Source organism: Papio anubis, chromosome 3 (assembly GCF_008728515.1).
Source record: "Papio anubis isolate 15944 chromosome 3, Panubis1.0, whole genome shotgun sequence".
Lineage (NCBI taxonomy): Eukaryota > Metazoa > Chordata > Mammalia > Primates > Cercopithecidae > Papio > Papio anubis.
The window spans coordinates 79,127,984-79,148,657 of NC_044978.1; the positions used below are offsets into that span (position 1 = coordinate 79,127,984).

Genomic DNA, 20,674 nt, shown 5'->3' on the forward strand with positions numbered 1-20,674 from the left:
AGCCTCCTCCTCCTGGTTCAAGTGATCCTTCTGCCTCAGCCTCCTGAGTAGCTGGGACCACTGGCATGGGCCAACATGCCTGGCTAATTTTATTTTATTTTATTTTATTTTTTGTATTTTAGTAGAGATAGGGTCTCACCATGTTGCCCAGGCTGGCAGTCATCCATATTTTAAAAAGCCAAACAAAATAAAACTCCAAGGTAATTATGATGCACACTGCTGATTGAAGATCACCAACCCAGATCACAGCCACCTTAGAAACATATTGAAAATGAAGAAAAATAATGCAATAAATACTTGTTGCTATGACTTACGATGACATCGTTTCCCATCAGGAAGCAGAACAAATCCTACAGGGCATGTGCAGTAATAGGATCCAGGGGTGTTTTTACACCCAAGAGTACAGCCATGATTCCAAAAAGCACATTCATTAACATCTGCACAACGACAACAGCAAAATACATTCAAATGGCTATTTTTGAAAATAAGTTGTGCTATCACTAATAAGTCATCACAACGTAGGGTATCTCACATTTGTATATGCTGTAATTGATCATGGAAAGTCTGTTTTCCATACTCTAGCAAAAGGTAAAATAAGTCAATTCAATGATGATGAAAGCCATTTCTATTCTGTCACATTTTATGCATTTTGTTTTCCCTGAGACAGAGTCTGGGTCTGTCACTCAGCCTGGAGTGCAATGCCACGATCTCGGCTCACTGCAACATCTGCTTCCCAAGCTCAAGTGATCCTCCCACCTCAGCCTCCTGAGTAGCTGGGACTACAGGTGCACACCACAACCCTTGGCTAATTTTTGTATTTTTTGTAAACACGGGGTTTTGCTATGTTGCCCAGGCTGATCTTGAACTCCGGGATTCAAGTGATCTGCTTGCCTTGGCTTCCCAAAGTCCTGGGATTACAAGTGTGAGTCATCACGCCCGGCCCAGCTTATACTTTCAAACACAGATTTTCATATTAGAATTACCCTTGGAAAAAAGGTAGTATTATTTCCTTTGAAAAGATATGCCATGCCATTTAACTTAGGGATTCTTGAAAGCTCTTTACAAGCTTAGGACATTTCCTATTGTGCTCTTCACCCTTTAAGACTGATCAGAGCCCTTTCCCTAAATGTGAAAACCTTCTCCAGCAGTTTTATTCTGGCTGAAGCCCCGGCCTTCCAGCTCACTGTTTCTATGCCATGGCTTTCACCCACTGGTCCCACGTAAGCAAGGGGTTATAATTAACAGGCAGATGCTAGATTTACCTGAGGTCTCACCCCAGCTAATTCCACTGGATGTGTGCTGCAGCCATTGGATTATTTTCATCACTAAACTACTGCACCTTCCAGGAAAAAGGATACAGTTTTTCTCCTGGGTTCATTGCACTTGATCCAGAATCTGACAACAGGAGGATCCCTAGACAACCAGCCTGATTCAGTTTCCCAAGCTTCCTACTAGATCTTTTTGGGATAAGAGTCACATACTCTTTGAGAATCTTATGATCCCTATGAAACCACTCCCCTAAAAATGTACGCATACTGAAATTTTGCACACAAACGCAGAGGTTGGTAGAATCCACTTAGAGAATCCCTGCCTTATATCAACCCCTAAGCATCCTCTCAGAGTATTTGATCTAGAAACACAAGATATGAAGAAGATAGGAAAGTATTATAAAGGCTTTACAAACAAGAAAAAATAAATAAAAAATAGTCTTCAGAGGTTGTGCGGGGGAGGGGGAGAATGGACTTGAAGTCGGTTTTCCATTGAGGTTCTGGCTAGCCCACTGAAGGCAAGCCACTGGCTCAGCTGGGCATTCCTCCCCTCAAGCAGCGACTCTTCCATTACCGTCACAGTACTTCCGGTCATTACCTTCACAGTACTTCCGGTCTCGACTTAAGGCGTATCCTTCTGCACACGTGCACAAGTGTGACTGGGCGTCTTGCCCACACACAGTGCTGCTGCAGTTTCCCTTCCTCGATTTGTGAAGTTTCTGCTCTAAAAGAGAAGATGCTTTATTTGGAGTGGAGCCGTGTTTTGACAGAGGACACTGCTAAATCTCTTCCTGATTCTTAAGAGGTCTTATCTCTCTGCAACGTCTGCAGCCGCATCTCTCACGGAGGCAAACTTAGCCAGAGCCCAGATTCCCCAGCATCCCAAAGCAGACTTTTTTCTCGAATTGTATTACTTCTCCAACACCTCTCAGGTTTGGGTGTCCTGAGTAGCTGGAGATGTCATTTCTTAGGTTGCGAATACTAAACACTACTTATTAGCTTTTTCATTCTAATTTACTTTTATCACAAAAAAGCAAACAAATTCTGCAAATGAAATAATCTGCTTAAGAAATTAAAACAGATTCAAACCTAAGAATACTTTTTTTTCTGAGACTAGGTCTCCCTCTGTTGCCCAGGCTGAAGTGCAGTGGCACGATCTTGGCTCACTGCAACCTCAGCCTCCTGTGTTCAAGTGATTCTCCTACCTCAGCCTCCCAAGTAGCTGGGATTACAGGCGCACACCACCACACCCGGCTAATTTTTGTATTTTTAGTAGAGACAGGTTGACCAGACTGGTCTCAAACTCCTAACCCCAAAGTGTTGGGATTACAGGCGTGAGCCACCATGCCTGGCCAAGAATACTTTTTAAGTGTAATATTTATAGGTTAGATATGTAAACTATTTAGCTGTTTTTAATATCATTATTTAACGAACATCTTTCAGACTCAATATATACCATTGCTATATCTCTGCTCCTCAAATTTCTGAAGTTATTGCTGCCAGCGTCCCATATGTTCCAAATATCCCATAATAAATCATAAAATCTGCTCAGTCAGTTGGGTGCTTGGGTTGAATTAGCCAGCTATATTGAACAAGTGGTCAATTTTGTACCATTGATTTTCAGAGCCAGAATCAAGCGCTAAACTAGTAACACCTACAGTTGGCCCTCCATATCTGTGGATTCAACCAACCCAGGACTGAAAATATTTGGGAAAAAAAATTCCACAAAGCAAAGTTCCAGAAAACAAAACATGAATTTGCCATATGCCAAGCACTATGTTGAATTCACAGGAAGGAAGTGATGTAGGCATTGTATTAGGTATTATAAGTAATTTAGAGATGATTTAAAGTATATGGGAGGATGTGCCTAGGTTATATACAAATACACCATTTTATATTAGGGACTTAAGCATTTGCAGATTTGGGTGTCTTGGGGGATACCAATCCCCCATGGATACTGGGGGACAACTACATATCTCTTTCCAAAAAGTTAATGAGATTTTTGTTTCTTTTGCACCTTACTTTTTGCCCATTTTAAAAACAATAGGACCATTGTAAAATACTATGAGAAATACAGAAGTAAGCTTAAGTGTAAGGGCAGATACCTAGAATGCAGATAGATACAGAGGCCAGAGGTCTGGCAAGAGGTGAAGGCCAAGGAAAACTACTGGAGTCATGGATTTTGAAGCCATGGCATTGTTAAAATCAGCTAGAACTGATGTATCGTGGAAACTGCTGAGGACCTGAGGAAAGGACTGCTGAGAACACCACCACTGCTGGGAAGGACACAGGAAACAAATCAGCAAGAGCCTGAGCAAAGCGGGCAGAGGACCTGAGACTGTTCTCCAAGTAGGCTTCGTTTCTCTGATCTGTTTATCTACTGATAAAGAAGTCTCCTCTGTCTGTATCCATTTCCCTCTATTTCAAAACTCAAAAGATAAAATTTCAACAAATTTAATTAAAGGATCAAATTAGCTTTTATTTGGGATTCATGAATTGGCCAACATCTTGTCTAAAAATAGACAGATGCTACACTGGCCCTGGCAGCACAGTCAGTTTTGTGATATCGCTTGAGCAGGAACAAGAAAACAGCATAATGCATATCGTGGATTGGTTAACATCAGTTTACTTCAGGTTACTTTCCTCGTAAAGGTTAAACCAGATGGAATTTCCTTATGATACCAGTTAAAGCTGACCTGTTTGGGGATTTGGCTATCATCTCTCTCCTGATACCTCAGGGGGTCAGATAAACAAGTTAGTTTTGGTTTGGTGATTGGAATTTTAGCATGAGTGACTTCATTTTGGTTTAGTCTGTTGGGGCCAATTGCAGGAGCTCAGTCCAAATCAGTTGCCTCCCACAAATTTTATTTAACATCACTAGACATGACCAATAACAGTAAGATTCAGTAGAAACATTTTCTTGCCCCCTTGAAAATGTCCCTAGCATACATTGAGATCACCAGAGAGTATGCCACCCTCTAAAGATTCTGATTTGGTAAATCAAAGGCTCAGGAATCTGCATTTTTACAGAATCAGGAGTGATTATGATATCAGGAGGCTGTTTCACACACTTTGAGAAGCACTGGCCTAATGTACTAGCGAAATATTACACCTTCATCTTAGTTACAAGTAATTACTTTTAGCTAGTCTGTGTTATTTCCTTAGTTATTTTGAACCTGTTGTTTCAATTCTCTTTACAGAATTAAATGCAAAATCAGTCTTGTTAACTCTCAATACCATTGCAGTATTACCTGCTAAATCAGTTAAGATTTACATTGAATGATCTTGTGGATAACTGATTCCAAAAATTTTATTTCTTGCCTATGGTTTTTATGCTAATTATACATGTATAGTTACATTATTTTTCATGTTCTATATGTTTCAGTTAAACTATCAAAATTTTAAGCAAAATTAAAAATAAAATGACCTAAATTTTAAAAGTGAATGACTAAAATTGGAAACTTGTAAATATTGAAGACAAAATTCATCCACTTTAAATTTTTTTAAAAAGCAGTAATAGTTTAACTTTTATTTTTATGAACTTTACAAGTGAACAACAACAAAAATCCAGAAAGGTTTGAGTTGGCCTTTTAATAGCACTGAAATGCAACCACTTTCTTGAGGTAACAAAAAATTGAAACACTATGCTTCTTACAAAAATCTTTCCTTTGCCTTATAAAAATCTTTCCAAACTCAGCATACTGGATGATTACTGGATTATGAATCAGGAAAACTGAATTTTGTCTTGGTTCTTCCTTTTACAGCATATCACTTTATCTCTTTGACCTAAGTTTCCTAATTCACAAAATAAACTTGTTGAAATAGATATTTGCTGAGATCCCTCTTTTAAAAAAATTCTATAGTTATAAACAGAATTAAATGTTTGTGATAAATTCTTCTGAGTTTATACCTCTAAAGATTATCAAACCTTAATTACTGCTTATAGTATGGTAACAGAGAATCAAACTGTCTAATGAAGAAAATGACTATTGTCTCAGGTATTGAAAATGCTTTGCTCTTCTAGATCCAGTAATTTTTTTCTTTTTTCCCATACCTTTCTACTACCTCTCACCTGGATTTATATCTGTTCTTATCATGATCATCACCATCGTCACTACCACAATTATGTACATGCATCTTTTTTCCATCGATAAACTTCTGAGGCCAAGGCACAGTTATAGTCCCAGTAACACCTAGCATGGTGCCTTTTACAACATAGGCATCCAGTAAACGTTTAGAATACAACCACAAAAAACCCCTGTGATCATGCCACCTGCAACCTAAGTCCCTATTTGTTTTTTCCTCAAAGTTCCAATCAACCTTAGAGCTAGAACTCAAAACAGTTTATCACAAGATGCTAGCCTAGTACTTTTTCCACTGTACCATGCTGCTGATGGTTTTAGTGATGCTTATTGACAATATACATCTCTCTTCAATAATGGACATAGGCAGGAAAGAAATCACTATTCTCCTCTGCCTAGTTGTGCTGATGACATGACCTGAATTCAGACACTAAACACTTTAAAAGGTCATTTTAGGTGGTGGCAAAACACAGAGGATTGAGGGTTATATTTTCTTTAATCTCCTTAATCTTCTGCTGTTCTTTAGCTTCAAAATAGGCCAAAGCTAGCACTGAGAATGCTGCTGCTGACCTCAGATAACACCCCTTCTGAGAGCTGAGCAATGAGGCTTAATTACCTCTGAGATCATTAAAGCTCCTAATCATGGAGTTTAATGTCCACCACCAACTGCACCTTCAGTAACTGCCTGGCTAGGACACAGGCACTCACGGCCTTTACTACAGCACAGAGAATCTGTAGATTTTACCCTGGCCCAGTTCTGAAACAATGCACTTGGGATTCCCTTTCCTATTTTTTTCCACTGATCACATCTTTGTCTACCTCAAATTCCATGTAAGACGCACCTCATCAACAAAGCCTTTCTAGTCTCTTCCATTCAAACCCATAAACTTTAGTCATTCTAAAGTCATAACTAAGTATTTGGCATCCCCAATATTTAGCACACAACAATAAAAATTTTGAATAACACTTTGTAAAGTATTTATATTATCACATTTCATTTTCTTTTTTTTTTTTTTTTAAGACAGAGTCTGGCTCTGTCACCCAGGCTGGGGTGCAGTGGCCAGATCTCAGCTCACTGCAAGCTCCGCCTCTTGGGTTTACGCCATTCTCCTGCCTCAGCCTCCCAAGTAGCTGGAACTACAGGCGCCCGCCACCTCACCCGGCTAGTTTTTTTGTATTTTTTAGTAGAGACGGGGTTTCACCGTGTTAGCCAGGATGGTCTCAATCTCCTGACCTCGTGATCCACCCGTCTCAGCCTCCCAAAGTGCTGGGATTACAGGCTTGAGCCACCGCGCCCGGCCCACATTTCATTTTCATAACAAGCCTTTGAGCTATACAGAGCAAGTATCATCTTCCATTTTACAGATTAGGAAATAGTGCCTTGTTAAGGATCATATAGCAAATAGAGTGTAGAACTGGGATGCTATTCCAAGCCTTCTGACCGTAACCCCCCTCTTTTTACCAGATACGTACAATTCTATGTGTGTGTGTTTATATTTATGCATTTGTATAAATATAAACATGCACATAAAATATATGTTCGTTTTATGAAATGTCTGTAAAAACCTGGTTATATTTTTGCTTCATTTGTTTATTGTCTTCATCATTAATGAGTTCTCAATAAATGACTGCCTCAACTTCCTCAAAAAACTTCTCAGACTGAACAGTATAGCAGTTTACTCTTGTCAGCTGATAGAAATACAAGGAAGAAAATACAAGAATGGCCATTCTGTGCTATTGAAATTCCTAATTACAGTAAAAAAAAGAAGAAAAACCAAAAAAAATCACCTAGCCAGAATTTAGCCACATGGTATGGTATCCATCTGTACCCTTTTAGGAATCAAAAAGTAAATGAATGAACAAACGTAAAGCACTTTAAAAATAATGCTTTTGGCCAGGTGCAGTGGCTCATACCTGTAATCCCAGCACTTTGGGAGGCCAAGGCGGGCAGATCACCTGAGACCAGGAGTTGGAGACCAGCCTGGCCAACATGGTGAAATCCCATCTCTACTAAAAATACAAAAATTAGCTGGGTGTGGTGGCGCATGCCTGTAGTCCCAGCTACTTGGAAGGTTGAGACATGAGAATTGCTTGAACCTGGGAGGTGGAGGTTGCAGTGAGCCAAGATCATGCCACTGTACTCCAGCATAGGCGACAGAGCAAGACTCCATAGCTAAATAAATAAATAAATAAATAAATAAAAATAATGCTTTTAACTCTTAGAAGAGCCCTTCAGGCCCATTGACTCTTTTCTTATTGTATCCTCATTTCTGGCAATTTGGTTGCCCATAGCAGGAAGATGGACAATACAAGCCATGACATATGTACAACTATTATGTATCCATAATTAAAAATACATTTTAAAAAGACAAGGTGTATATGCCTCCACTCCCATTGTCACCACCACACCCCACCCACATTCACCAATGGCAGAAGTGGCTGCATGAGTCCAGTGTTCTTTCTCGCTGAGCCCAGATGTAGCCTTAATCTTGCATTCCAGATTGCCAGTGTCAATGGCTGCAAGACAGTAGGTAATTTCCCACACAGACTAGAAACCCTAGGTCAGGGTTCCTTCCAGAGAGAGATAGTACAATTTAAGTATCAAAACGGTAGCAATTACAGTGAATAAAAATGTCAATTATTTTTTAAAATCCATGACTTTATAGAGATACTTAAAGAAAAAGTGACCTTTGGAGGATGCTGGAGGGTTAGGACACTAACTCTTTATTTTGAAAACAGGTAAATTAAGAAATAGGATCGAACACTGAATTACCTTTCCTATAAAGGCTCCTCCTCCAAAGGACAATCATATATCTCATTTGGAAAGGCTCCTCTTTGTATAAGAATCCCAGCTAATATATGCATAAACAGTGATGGAATTAGAATGTCATTGCCTGCTTTGAACCTCTAATAAAAAATGGCTCCAGGCAATGATAATCAATAGCTTCTAAAACCATTAAGCAAAAGACTGATGGGGAACTTGCAGTGGCTGGACCATGCTGGTGAACTCTGAAATGCTAATTAATTTTGAACATCCTGAAAAAGAATAAGAACCAGCCCCATGTGCCTTTTAATGTGGTACAGTGGGGAAGCTTACAGAACCAACTGCAGTGCCACCCCTAAAGCATTCTTGCAAACAATCTGATTCTGATCAGATTTCTAAGCCTAAGCTACCAGTTTATAGGTAACAAGGAAAGTAGAGAAACATGTTAAATGACACATGGGGATATAATCTGCAAAATCCAGAAAGTGAAAAATTCTACAGGACTAATGATCTGTTTTCCTGAACAAACAAGTGGCAAGAAAAAGCCTCAGGTTAGAAAATAAACAGAGGCCACAGCCAGGTATGTGAAAACCTGCAAGATGTGAGAGCCAGCAGCAAGAAAGAAAACATAAAAATGATAAAGAGCAATTTCAAGAATTTAAAAGACATTTCAGATGGCAGCCATTTGGTGTCAGGGCAAATCCAGCTTTGCCCCAAACCAGTGCTATGCTTGCTGCAATGGCATGTATCCTTGTAAATGTGACTCTAGTCACTAAGAAAATGTCAATAACTATAAATGATGTTAAGAAAATATAGCAATCCATATTCTACTAATAGTTCCATGAAGAATAACAGAATTTTATGTGTTTAAACTAATAATTTAAAATTATATGAACTAAATATTTATCTTTCTAGGATGATTCTTTTCCAGGGGTTTCAAAATAACCAAGATTTTATAGTAGATACTCCAGCAACAAAATAATCAAAACAAATTAGACTCCCACCTTGGCAATTTTAGCTATACTAATTGCTTCCAGAAGCAAGTACATTTCCAGGCGGGCACAATTATCCTTCATGAACTCACAGAATTAAATTCAGCCATCTTTCTGTGCATGAAATGAATGTAAAGCATTTTACACAGTGTTAGTAATAAATAACCTTCATTTCCCAAAGAATATGCTTTTGAAGCTCTCTTACAACTTAAAACTGAAATCTACATTTAAAGAATACAGAAAAAAGCAAAAATATTTGGACCTTTTACAACATAGTATCTATGAGCAATAAACTAGTTGTAAAATCCCCAGAAGTTGAACTTGAAATACTTTTCATTAAGACGTGTACAAAAATGTTCCCACACTATTTCTGAGATTTGTATAATAGTGTAGGTGTCAGGGCAGCCAGGATATCTGGCTAAGTTTAATCATGCCAACAAAAAATGTGGGATTCATCCTGTGCCTGTTTTCGGACAGCCAGGGGAGAAGCAAGAGAGAAAGAGAAAGACTTTAAGTTCCTGAAATTGAAAAAAAAAAAAATTAAAGAAAAATTTAAAAAGAAAAAGAGAAATAAGATTTTGACTCCATGATCTGTGCAAACTGAAGCACTTAACTACCAGGAGGCCATGGATAAATAATGATACGCTGAATTACAGGCTTTCCCAAAACAAATAAGGCACATGTAAAATATGAAATGATAGATAATAGAGTGTATTTGGAGACGCAGCATGGTATCAGTCTGCCTGGGTTCAAATCCCAATTTCACCACCCTGTGACCTTCAACAAGATATTGTGACATCTCTAAACCTCAGAACTTTTAATTTATAATATTACACTAATTATCACAATTAATAGAGCTGTTATAAAGATGAAGTGAGATATTGTAAGGAAAGTCCTTAAATTATCATAAGAACAGATAATTTGGTACACATGCAATAATTATGGTATCTCTGTGAGCCAAGAAGTTGCATGTACTTACATGGGTTATTTCAAATTCCAATTGAAACAAACAGACAACAAAAACAAAAACCTATGCACTCAGATATTACATATCTTTAAAACTTGTTCCTTATTATATTATTTAGGAGATAGAGTGCCAAAGAATTTTTTTTCACTTGATTTTTTTTTTCGGGGGGTGGGGTTTGAGACGGAGTCTTGCTCTGTTGCCCAGACTAGAGTGCAGTGGCCTGATCTCGGCTCACTGCAACCTCTGCCTCCCGAGTTCAAGTGGTTCTCCTGCCTCAGCCTCCCAAATAGCTGGGATTACAGGCGGATGCCACCACACCCAGCTGCTTTTTGTATTTTATTTTATTTTATTTTTTCAGTAGAGACAGGGTTTCACCATGTTGGCCAGGCTGGCCTCAAACTCCTGACCTCAGGTGATCCACCCGCCTTAGCCCCCCAAGGTGCTGGGATTACAGGTGTGAGCCATCGTGCCTGGCTCGCTTGTTTTTTCAACTCTTGTTTATTAAAGTCGTTTAGGCATTGAGAATGCAATGGAGAGTTGTATTCTCTGTCCTCCAAGGACTAAGGAATATAAAAAGACAGACAACTACAGCAAAGCATGGTAAGTGTCATATGATTGGGGAAATTCTCTGAGAACACATTCTCTGGAACAGCTAACTTTGGCTCACAGTGGATCAAGGAAGGTGTTCCTGAAGGAAGTCACGTTGGACCTGTTTCTCAAAGAATGAGGGGAGACAGCCAGTGAAGGGACAGAGGTGGCGAGTTCCTGAGTATGCAGACCAGGCTGGAGAAGAGAGCAAGTGTGCCTCATGAAAGGAAAGTACATCTTTGAGAATGGTTGCAACAGAGAATGTAATACAAACAAGGGTTGAGAGAAGAAGCTGAGAAATGAGCAGAAGACTTGGTGAACCTGAGGAAGAGACTACACTTTAATTATTGGTGGTTAGGAATTGTCAGCAAATTTTAATCAAACAGTGACATGACTGGGCCTTCTTTTTGAGGGATTATGCTCCCTGCAGCAGAGAAAATGGAGACAGGGATACTAGTTAGGAGGATGCTGGAGAGAGAAACCTGTGGGAAGGGCACAGTGGTTAGATCGTAAAGGGTAGAATTGTTGGGATGCAGAGATTGATTTCATGGGATGAGAGTGAGGAAGACGAAGGAACAGGCAACTCCTTGGTTTTTGCTTTGGGAGATGGGGTGGAGAGTGACGCCATTCACTGAGTTGATTACACTAGAGGGAGAGGAGCTGGGGAAGAGGGAGGTGAAAGTTGCTAGGTCAGTTATTTTCTTTGAGTCTGAAACACTTGGAAGAAATCCAAGTAGACATGCTTACAAGGCAGATAATTATAAGGGCCTTGATAAGGATATTTTTACTGAGCCCAAACACACGCATTTTATGGGCCCCCTGCAGGACCCTGAGCTTGGAAGGTGCAGACAGCAAGCAGACATGGCCCAGAAGAAGGACCAGGGCAACTGCTCTTTAGGAAACTGGTCAGATCATCAGAAAACAGCCTGATGGTAAAACTGTGGCTCTATTACTTGGACTTGGGGTGCAGCATGCAGATATATCTGCAGCATGAAGCTCCTCCAGAATGAGACAACCTGAATCTACAAGCCAAGGACTTGTTCAAACCAACAAACCAATCTTCCACGTGAAGTTCTGTGGCTTTGCCTTTTGCAAACCCCTGCCTTGCCTTGGCCAGGCAGTCTTCACCAGGGCTGCTCCTTTTTGTATATTATGAATAAATTCCCATGTTTAAAGTCAGTTGTCTCTGTAGCTTAACTCTGCAGCAGATCTTTGCAGCCTGACACTCATTATGCCTGAGTCCTTTTTAAAAAAAATTTCTCTAGAGCCCCCCCCCAGAAAAGAGGTCTGAACTACAAATAATAGATTCAAGAGTCCTGTGGGCTGCTGCATAGGAAATAAAACAGAAAAATGACATGGGTTGTGTCACAGAGAGTAATGATGCACATAACCATATGAATGGTTCTGAGAAATTCCACTCGAGAAAAAACTCATTCAACTTTATTGAACACACCATCTCTAAATTGCTTGACCCCGAAAGGTTTTTTCTCCTAAGTAACTTCATTAAATCCCATAGAACTAGAGTTTTGAGGCCAGGCACTGTGGCTTATGCCTGTAATCCCAGCACTTTGAGAGGTCAAGGCGGGTGGATCACCTGAGGTCAAGAGTTTAAGACCAGCCTGGCCAATATGGCAAAACCCCGTCTCTACTAAAAATACAAATTAGCTGGGCATGGTGGTGGGTGCCTGTAATCCCAGTGACTCAGGAGGCTGAGGCAGAGAGAATTGCTTAAAACCCAGAAAGCGGAGGTTGCAATGAGCTGAGATTGCACCACTGCACTCCAGCCTCAGCAATAGAGTGAGAGACTGTCTCAAAAAAAAAAAAAAAAAGTACTAGAGTTTTGTAGAACATGCTTTGATAAATGATAGCTTAGGCATTTGGCAAGAAGTAAGTTTATTGATATTCATATTTGTATAAATATTTATATTTTATAACAAAAATAATATCAACCAGATTATATGATTTTTCTGTTATTTCTTCACTGAAGTAGCTTCACTACTAAATGCTTTGTAAAGCAAAGTACTACCTTCCAGATCACCAGAGGAGCTGCAATTTAGGCACAATATCCATGAGGAACTAACCAGCCTCTAGAGAAGTATATCTTTACATCTGAAGGATAGGCTGGGCACAGTGGCTCATGCCTGTAACCCCAGGACTTTGGGAGGCTTAGGCAGGCAGATCGCTTGAGCTCTGGAGTTTGAGACCAGCCTGGGCGATATGGTGAAACCCCACATCTACCAAAAATACAACAAAATTAGCCAGATGTGGTGATGCACGCCTGTAATCCCAGCTACTCAGGAGGCTGAGGCAGGAGGATTGCTTGATGCCAGGAGATGGAGGTTGCAGTGAGCCGAGATCGCACCATTGCACTCCAGCCTGGGCAACAGAGCCAGATTTCGTCTCAAAAAAAAAAAAAAAAAAAAATCTGAAGGATGTCAGACACATTAAAAACCTGATAAAATTTATATACCATCTCCCTAGGTGGAACAGTGCATATTTTTTCATCTGACCCTAAAATCAAGAGATCCACAGGCCCTACATCACAGGTAAAGAGCTCCTGCTTTCTAAGACACTAAAACAATTTAAACCAAATCAATAATCGCCAAAATAACAGTGCCCCTGAAATCAAAAGTCCTTTGCACTTGGAGTATGTGTGAAGCGCATCTTTTGGTCAGTAACCTAAGCCAATCTCCAATACCAATTGTCTTCCAGGTTCCAGGTTTATCTGTGGCTCTGCAGCTGGCAGAGGCTTTCCAATCAAATTCTATTACTTGCCACATTGTTTGGGACTGCTCTTTAGTGAATCATTGTAGATTTTCTTCTGAAATTCACGCTTTCAGTTATCCTATTTGAACTCCCTGTCACAGAGGCTAAGTAGTGAGGTGCTCTGAAGACACAATATATTTATGGTAGAAAGAACACTAAACCGAGAGATTGATGATAGGACATTTTCTCCCACATTCATCATTAACTAGCTATGTAATCATGGAAAAGATGATCTATTTCTTCAGGTCTCTCAATTACGAAATGAGTACAATTATTCCTACCCTTCCTGTCTCACAACATTGCTGTGACAAACCGATAAACTAAAGCCCATGAAAACACTTTGAAAATTCGGAGGTTACATATAAATGTAAGAGAGGAGGATGATGATGGCAGACATATCTCTAATTATTACGAATGGGACTCAGTAAACACTGGGACTCAGTAAATACTTGTTCATAATGGTTATTGGTTATGATTTGGTTGTGAGTCATCACCACTCAGACAATGAGTTGTATGTGAAGACAGCTTGAGTTGAAATTTCCCATGGAAGGTATGTGGCAGTGTATCAGATTCACTACCTTTATGTGTAGATGATCTACACTACTATTATGGATTCACCCATCTATTTTATAGCATTGCCACTAGGTTGTTGCTATTTAATGTGGTGCTAGAACCCACAGTTGAGCTGTTTCCCACAACTCTAGCTTTGTGAATTAAAGTGAGATCGCACCACTGCACTCCAGCCTGGGTGACAGAGTAAGACTCCATCTCAAAAAAAAAAAAAAAAGAAAGAAAGAAAGAAAGTAGAAGATATAAACAATTCTATCTCTATTTCTGCACTTCAGAGAGCTATTTAAGGCTAACATTAAATCTATTTTAAAACCTTTTTGAAATAAAACTTTTACATAAAGGCGAGATGTTAGTGGCACATCATTTACGAGGTACATTGAGCAGCCTAACGATCAGAACAAATTTTTTAAACCTGACAACTTTTTTTTTCTGTAGGCTCCTTGTGGTATTTCACAAAAGCCTAACAAATTTTTTTTTTTTATTTATTTTAATTTGAGACAGAGTCTCACTCTGTCACCCAGTCTGGAGTGCAGTGGAGCGATCTTGGCTCACTGCAGCCTCCATGTCCTGGGTTCAAGCGATCCTCCTGCTTCAGCCTCCCAAATAGCTGGGACTACAGGCATGCGCCACCATGCCCGGCTAATTTTTGTATTTTTTGTAGAGACAGGGTTTTGCCATGTTGGCCAGACTGGTCTCGAACTCCTGACCTCAAGCGATCTGTCTGCCTCGGCCTCCCAAAATGCTGGGATTACAGGCCTAAAAACTTTTTAAAAACAATTACATGGTAAAGATTTCAGGGACCGGGGCCGGATAATGGCGGGCGCTGCAGAAGATGGCGCGAGCTCTTTTCCGGGCTGGGGTCTGCGCGGCCCTGGAGGCCTGGCCGGCCTTGCAGATCGCTGTGGAGAATGGCTTCGGGGGTGTGCACAGCCAGGAGAAGGCCAAGTGGCTGGGGCGTGCAGTGGAGGATTACTTAACGCGCAATGCTGACTTGGAGCTAGATGAGGTGGAAGACTTCCCTGGAGAGCTGTTGACCAACGAGTTTGATACAATTGTGGAAGACGGGAGTCTGCCCCAGGTGAGCCAGCAACTGCAGACCATGTTCCACCACTTCCAGAGGGGCGACGGGGCTGCTCTGAGGGAGATGGCCTCTGGCATCACTCAAAGAAAACGCAAGGTCACAGCCACTGCACTTAAAACAGCTAGAGAGACTGATGAGGATGAAGATGATGTGGACAGTGTGGAAGACGTGGAGGTCATAGCTCCGAATGATGGGGCTGCCACAGATGGGGTCTGCTCCCAGCCTGAACCCTCTGATCCAGACGCTCAGACTATTAAGGAAGAGGATATAGTGGAAGATGGCTGGACCATTGTCTGGAGAAAAAAATGAGTGGGGATGGTTGGAAATGGCTTTGGGCCCTTATTTGCTAGTTCTGAGAGTTGTCTGTAGGGTTGTTTTTTTGTTTTGTTTTGTTTTGTTTTTGAGGATTGCAGACCTGTGGACTGGTTACCCCATCTCCACCCTCTTCCCCTGTTCCCGTGTCTGGCTCCCTCCAGGGCAAGGAAAACCTAGGGTCCTTGGTCTTGGGGTTGGGGGGACCTTGTCCAGCACATTCCCTTGGGCCTTTAGTTAACATCTGAGTGACCAAGCCGGGTTCCCCAGTACAGTGTATTTTGGGTGCAGTCATTGTGAGGAAGGGGATGTGTGGGTGTGGCTGGAGGAGGAGCTAGATGCCAGTGGGCAGGTGGATTTGGGGAGGAGAGGACCAGCAGCAGCAGCAGTACTCAGTGATAAGGGGCTGGTTGGGTCAGGAATGGTGAGATGAACGTGCAAGTGGAAGAGAGAATAGTTGAAGATGTGAACGAAAGTAGCTCTGGAGCCTTTCCCTTACCCCAGCCCCCACACATGCAACAGCTCTGTACCCCTGTCCAGAACTTGGAACCTCCCAGGAATGCTGCCTTCCTGCAGCCCAGCCTCCAGCCCTGGGTTCCCTCAGGAATTCGAGGACCTTGGCTAGGTGGTGAGCTTGGAAGAGCTAGGCTTTGTTTTCTGCCTCCTGTAACCTCTTTCCTTACTCCTTATCCCATACCATTTGAGTTCAGGGGTGAGGCTTAAGATCTTAATAAATAATATCTTACAGATTAAAAAAAAAATTCAAACAGAGAAGACCAGATTTACAGGTGGAAATTTGGGACTGTGACTAGATTCAGTCAATCACTTATTCTTTTCACTAATATTTACCATCTAAAATTTATTTATAAATACCTACTGTATATATGGTGGCTAAAAAAAGCAAACAAAATATACATGGTTTCTACCTGTATGGCACTTACAATCAAATGGGAGAGAGAATCCAAAGAAAGCAAATGTGTATGTAGTTACACCTCGTGATGGGTTCAATGAAAGGTGTACTATGAAAAAAGTAAGAGGTGAGGGGGCCTATTTTGATTGGTTTATCAGAGAAGACCTATCTGAGGACATGACATTTAAGCTCAGAACTGAAGAGAAGTCTAAGCCAAGGAAGAGTGGCTGCAAAACCCTAAAGGAATGAAGGAGATTAGCATGTTTGAGGAGTTATAGCAAGACTTGCATTAAATTCTAGTGAGGGCAGAGATCACTAGAGCAGGTTGGTCAAATATTGACGAGACTGGTAAAATGCTGAACTTCAACCTAAGTGCAAAGAAAAGCTTTTGACAGATTTTGTGTAGGAGAATGAATGGATCAGATTCAGAAAACAGAAGGATCAGTTGAGCGACTACTGTAGTAGGCGAAACAAAAAGTGCCTGTCTGTTTAGACTATGGCAGTGGCAGTAGAGAAGAGAAGTGGACATTTGAAAAGTATTTAGAAGGTAGAATGGAATGGATTTGGTGTTGGATTAGAAATTGGGGGTGCGACAGTGGGAAAAATCAGAGATGGCCCTGTAGATCCCAGAATATGCCACTCCAAAATAGGAAAGATTGTTGAGCTTCAAACAATTAAAAAGAAATAGATACAGAAAAGCTATCTCTATTTGCCTAAATGCAAGACACAGATTTACAAAGACAATAGGTACCCCCTCTCTACCAGGAATCACAAAAGTTAACCACTGAAGACAACTTTAGATCCTTATGGCCTCGCAATGGCTGCGGAGGTATCTACATTAACAAGCTTTATTTTTTATTTTATTTTATTTATTTATTTATTTATTTATTTATTTATTTATTTATTATTTTTTGAGACAGAGTCTTGCTCTGTTGCCCAGGCTGGAGTGCAGTGGTGCAATCTTGGCTCACGGAAAGCTCCACCTCCTGGGTTCACGCCATTCTCCTGCCTCCCAAGTAGCTGGGACTACAGGCGCCCACCACCACACCCAGCTAATTTTTTTGTATTTTTAGTAGAGATGGGGTTTCACCATGTTAGCCAGGATGGTCTCCATCTCCTGACCTTGTGATCTACCTGCCTCGGCCTCCCAAAGTGCTGGGATTACAGGCGTGAGCCACCATGCCCAGCCAACAAGCTTTATTAACTAGCATTTAGCTGCCATTTATTTGCCTTCCCCCAACTTGCTGCCCATAGAAACTCAAAGTCCTTTTCCTCTGTCTTGTCACTTCTCTAAAAATTTACTGTTCTTTATTAAAGATACTACATAAGCTGCCATTTAAAGCCACCTCTTTGAGAGCTACTAATTCCCCAGGTTTCTCCCATGTATATACAAATGTGCATGCTAATCCTTTTCTATTTGTTATTCTTTCTCCCTTCCTTCCTTCCTTCCTTCCTTCCTTCCTTCCTTCCTTCCTTCCTTCCTTCCTTCCTTTCTTCCTTCCTTTCTTTCTTTCTTTTTTTGAGACAGAGTCTTGCTGTGTTGTCCAGGCTGGTCTCAAACTCCTGGCCTCAAGCAATCCTCCCACCTCAGCCTTCCAAAGTGCAGAGATTACAAGTGTGAGCCACCATTGCTGGACTTCTATTTGTTTTTCTCTTGTTAATCTGCCTTTTCTTACAGGGGTCTATTATAACTAAGAATATATGAGGGTTGAAGAAAAAAATATTTTTCCCCCTACAAGCCCTCATTGTCTGGCTCAAGCAGGTAAATGGGTGGGAACTATGTGTCAGGCCCCGCACAAGGTCAATGATGACTCACCACGCTCCCGAGCATCATCTTCTGCCTTGGGCTGTGCAAGTGGATGCACTACTTTCAGTTCACCAGGTGGTACAAATGATGGATGGAGGTTAATTCTAACCATATCCTTTCCAGTGTGTTTGTTGGCTATCCAAATTGTCCTCGTTTTCCATGTTGAATAGAAGACATGGTCACCAAAAAGGGACATTGCAAACAAATTGTGCCTAAAAAGCAACCACAAAAGAAAAAAGAACAATAGAACATTTGTTCCTTGGCTTATTAGAGTTTTACTTCATTTCAATTTATTGTCTAAGTTTTAACTACCTACCTTTTCCATTGTTTCTCATTTACGTTTAGAAAAGTATATTAAGTTTAAAATTTTATTTATGTCATCATACTCTGAGCTAATAAGATATAATTTCTAGCTCCAGATCCATTATCTCATTAATCTTTTAGTCATCCAATAAGTGTGATGAAAATGGGGAAGAACATAGGAACCGGGTAAGAATGGGTTTCTAGTGACATCAATTTCACATGACTAATTTCTGCCTTTTGCCACAAAGCTGGAAAGTCAGTTGCTGGCATGATAGCAAACCAATGAAATATAAAAATATATATAACATAATAATTCCAAAAAGAATAACTATGATCAACATGTGAGAACTTATTACGTGCCAAATACTCTGTTAATTATTTTTGTTTGTATTCATTTACTTTCCCTTCACAATAATCCCAAGAGAGAGATGCTATGATTATCCTCACATTAAAGGAAACTGAGGATAAGAGAAGTTATAGAACCTACTCAAAGTCACTCATCTAACAGATGAGTTCAATCTGGAGCTTGAACTCAAGTCTTTTGGATTCAAAATCTATGGCCTAAACTACTATACCAGTTCTGTTGACAAAAGTAAAATTAATTTATCTTGTGGACTTCAAACGACAACTGTTTTATTTTATACCAAGAGTAAAACTTACTGTGTTGGATGTTTACTAACACGGACAGAACCTCCATCATAATCACAGGAGCCAATAAGAGAATTGCTTCCTTCTCTGCTGTACTGAATCCAAAACAGCCGCTTATCAAGCACATCCAATGACACAGCCGTTATTTTCTCTGATGTCTCTAACAGAGACTTCACTTCCACACCATCAAGATCTGCTCTGTAAAGGCTGCCAGCCACCTCTGAAGACCAAAATATAAACCTGAGGGAAAACACATTACATAGACCCAAAAATGAACGTATAGTGCCTTAAATGGCCACCTCTCTCAATGTTTCAGCAGCTCCTGCACAGGGCAAGTTTGACTTTTTTGAATGAAAATGTATTCAACAAGCAAACACTGCCCTATTGTAACATTACAAGCAATTTCAAGTTAGAAGGGGAATTATGTCTCTATAGCAGAAAACCATGATAGTTAGGAATATTTATGAAGGGATCCTGTCTCAGTTGAAATGCAGGCAATTGTCCTATAGAAAATGGTGCCTGTGTGCTACAAAGAGAGCTTTGGTCTCAGTGAGAGGACCCCTTTGAATTTAAAATGTTATAATTCTATCAATCTTCACTAGATTTGTAAATATATTTCAATGTCTGAATACAGCAGAATTTACCTTTCTACTGGATCAACTGCTATATTTGCAGGATATTTTAAAGCACTTAAAAGAACGTGGGAATTATTTCCTTTCATATCTGTTACTGTAATGATTCCTTCCTGTTGATTTGACCAAATAACTTCTTCATTTATCCAATTTATTGCCATTCCAGAAACATTTTTCTCTATATTACATACTCTCTGCAAAATCAAATTTTAAAATTGTTATTAATATTTCCCCATTCACAACAAAATTATTTTAATTGTTATATATAAAAAGTCTATTCTTTCAAGAACTCGTCATCTTTATGCATTTCCAAAATTGTTTAAATAATAAAGTAGTCACAGATATGGTGTCTTTGTTTTGATGCAGCATTATTAAACCTCCTGCGACCCCTAAGTAAATATTTCTGGAAATAGTATTTATATCATAGCTTTGAAACTAAAAATTATCCTACACACTATTTAAACTAGGCAGCCAACCATCATGTATTAATCATTTCAACTACAGTAATAGTGAAATTTTGCTGCAACCGTAAAGACAGCTTATTCCATTCCATTTGCTAATGGAACTTTCCAGATCTTCAACTGAACTCAATTCCAAGCTTTGCAAGATTTCCTTGGAGTTTGAGCTTACAGACATGAACTTGATGAATTTCTCATTATGGCCTTTATTCTTCTGGCCCTCTTCCTCCAATAGGCCTTCTTCCTTTCCACAGTCCTTCATGCCCTCACACTGTGACATGAGAGTAGCAGGGCGTCTTTTTATGCGCCTTGGGCTGTATTCCCAGCTCTTTCATGATAAAAATGCCCAACCAAAACTTTTCATCTCTTAATTTCAGCCAAGGGCAGGTAAGCTGGTCTTCTTGGGGAATGGAGGTTGCGAGGTGGGCAGAAGCCCCAATTTGAACTGTTGAAGATTTTCATGGTGTAAATATTCCACCATGGCCGACATCCAGCTACCCAGGTGACATCATTGAAATCAGAGTTG

At 40.2% G+C, this 20,674-nt stretch overlaps 1 protein-coding gene and 1 pseudogene across 1 annotated transcript in view; one reads left to right on the forward strand and one right to left on the reverse strand.

Annotated features, from left to right (window-relative positions):
• The window catches only part of EGF (epidermal growth factor), a 100,036-nt gene that overhangs the window by 50,714 nt on the left and 28,648 nt on the right, over positions 1-20,674 (reverse strand). The window contains 5 exon segments of the mRNA XM_003899090.4: positions 315-437; positions 1,867-1,992; positions 18,117-18,319; positions 19,071-19,298; positions 19,703-19,884. Coding sequence (XP_003899139.3) covers positions 315-437; positions 1,867-1,992; positions 18,117-18,319; positions 19,071-19,298; positions 19,703-19,884 — 862 coding nt within the window.
• On the forward strand, positions 14,811-15,449 carry LOC101027024 (annotated as a pseudogene).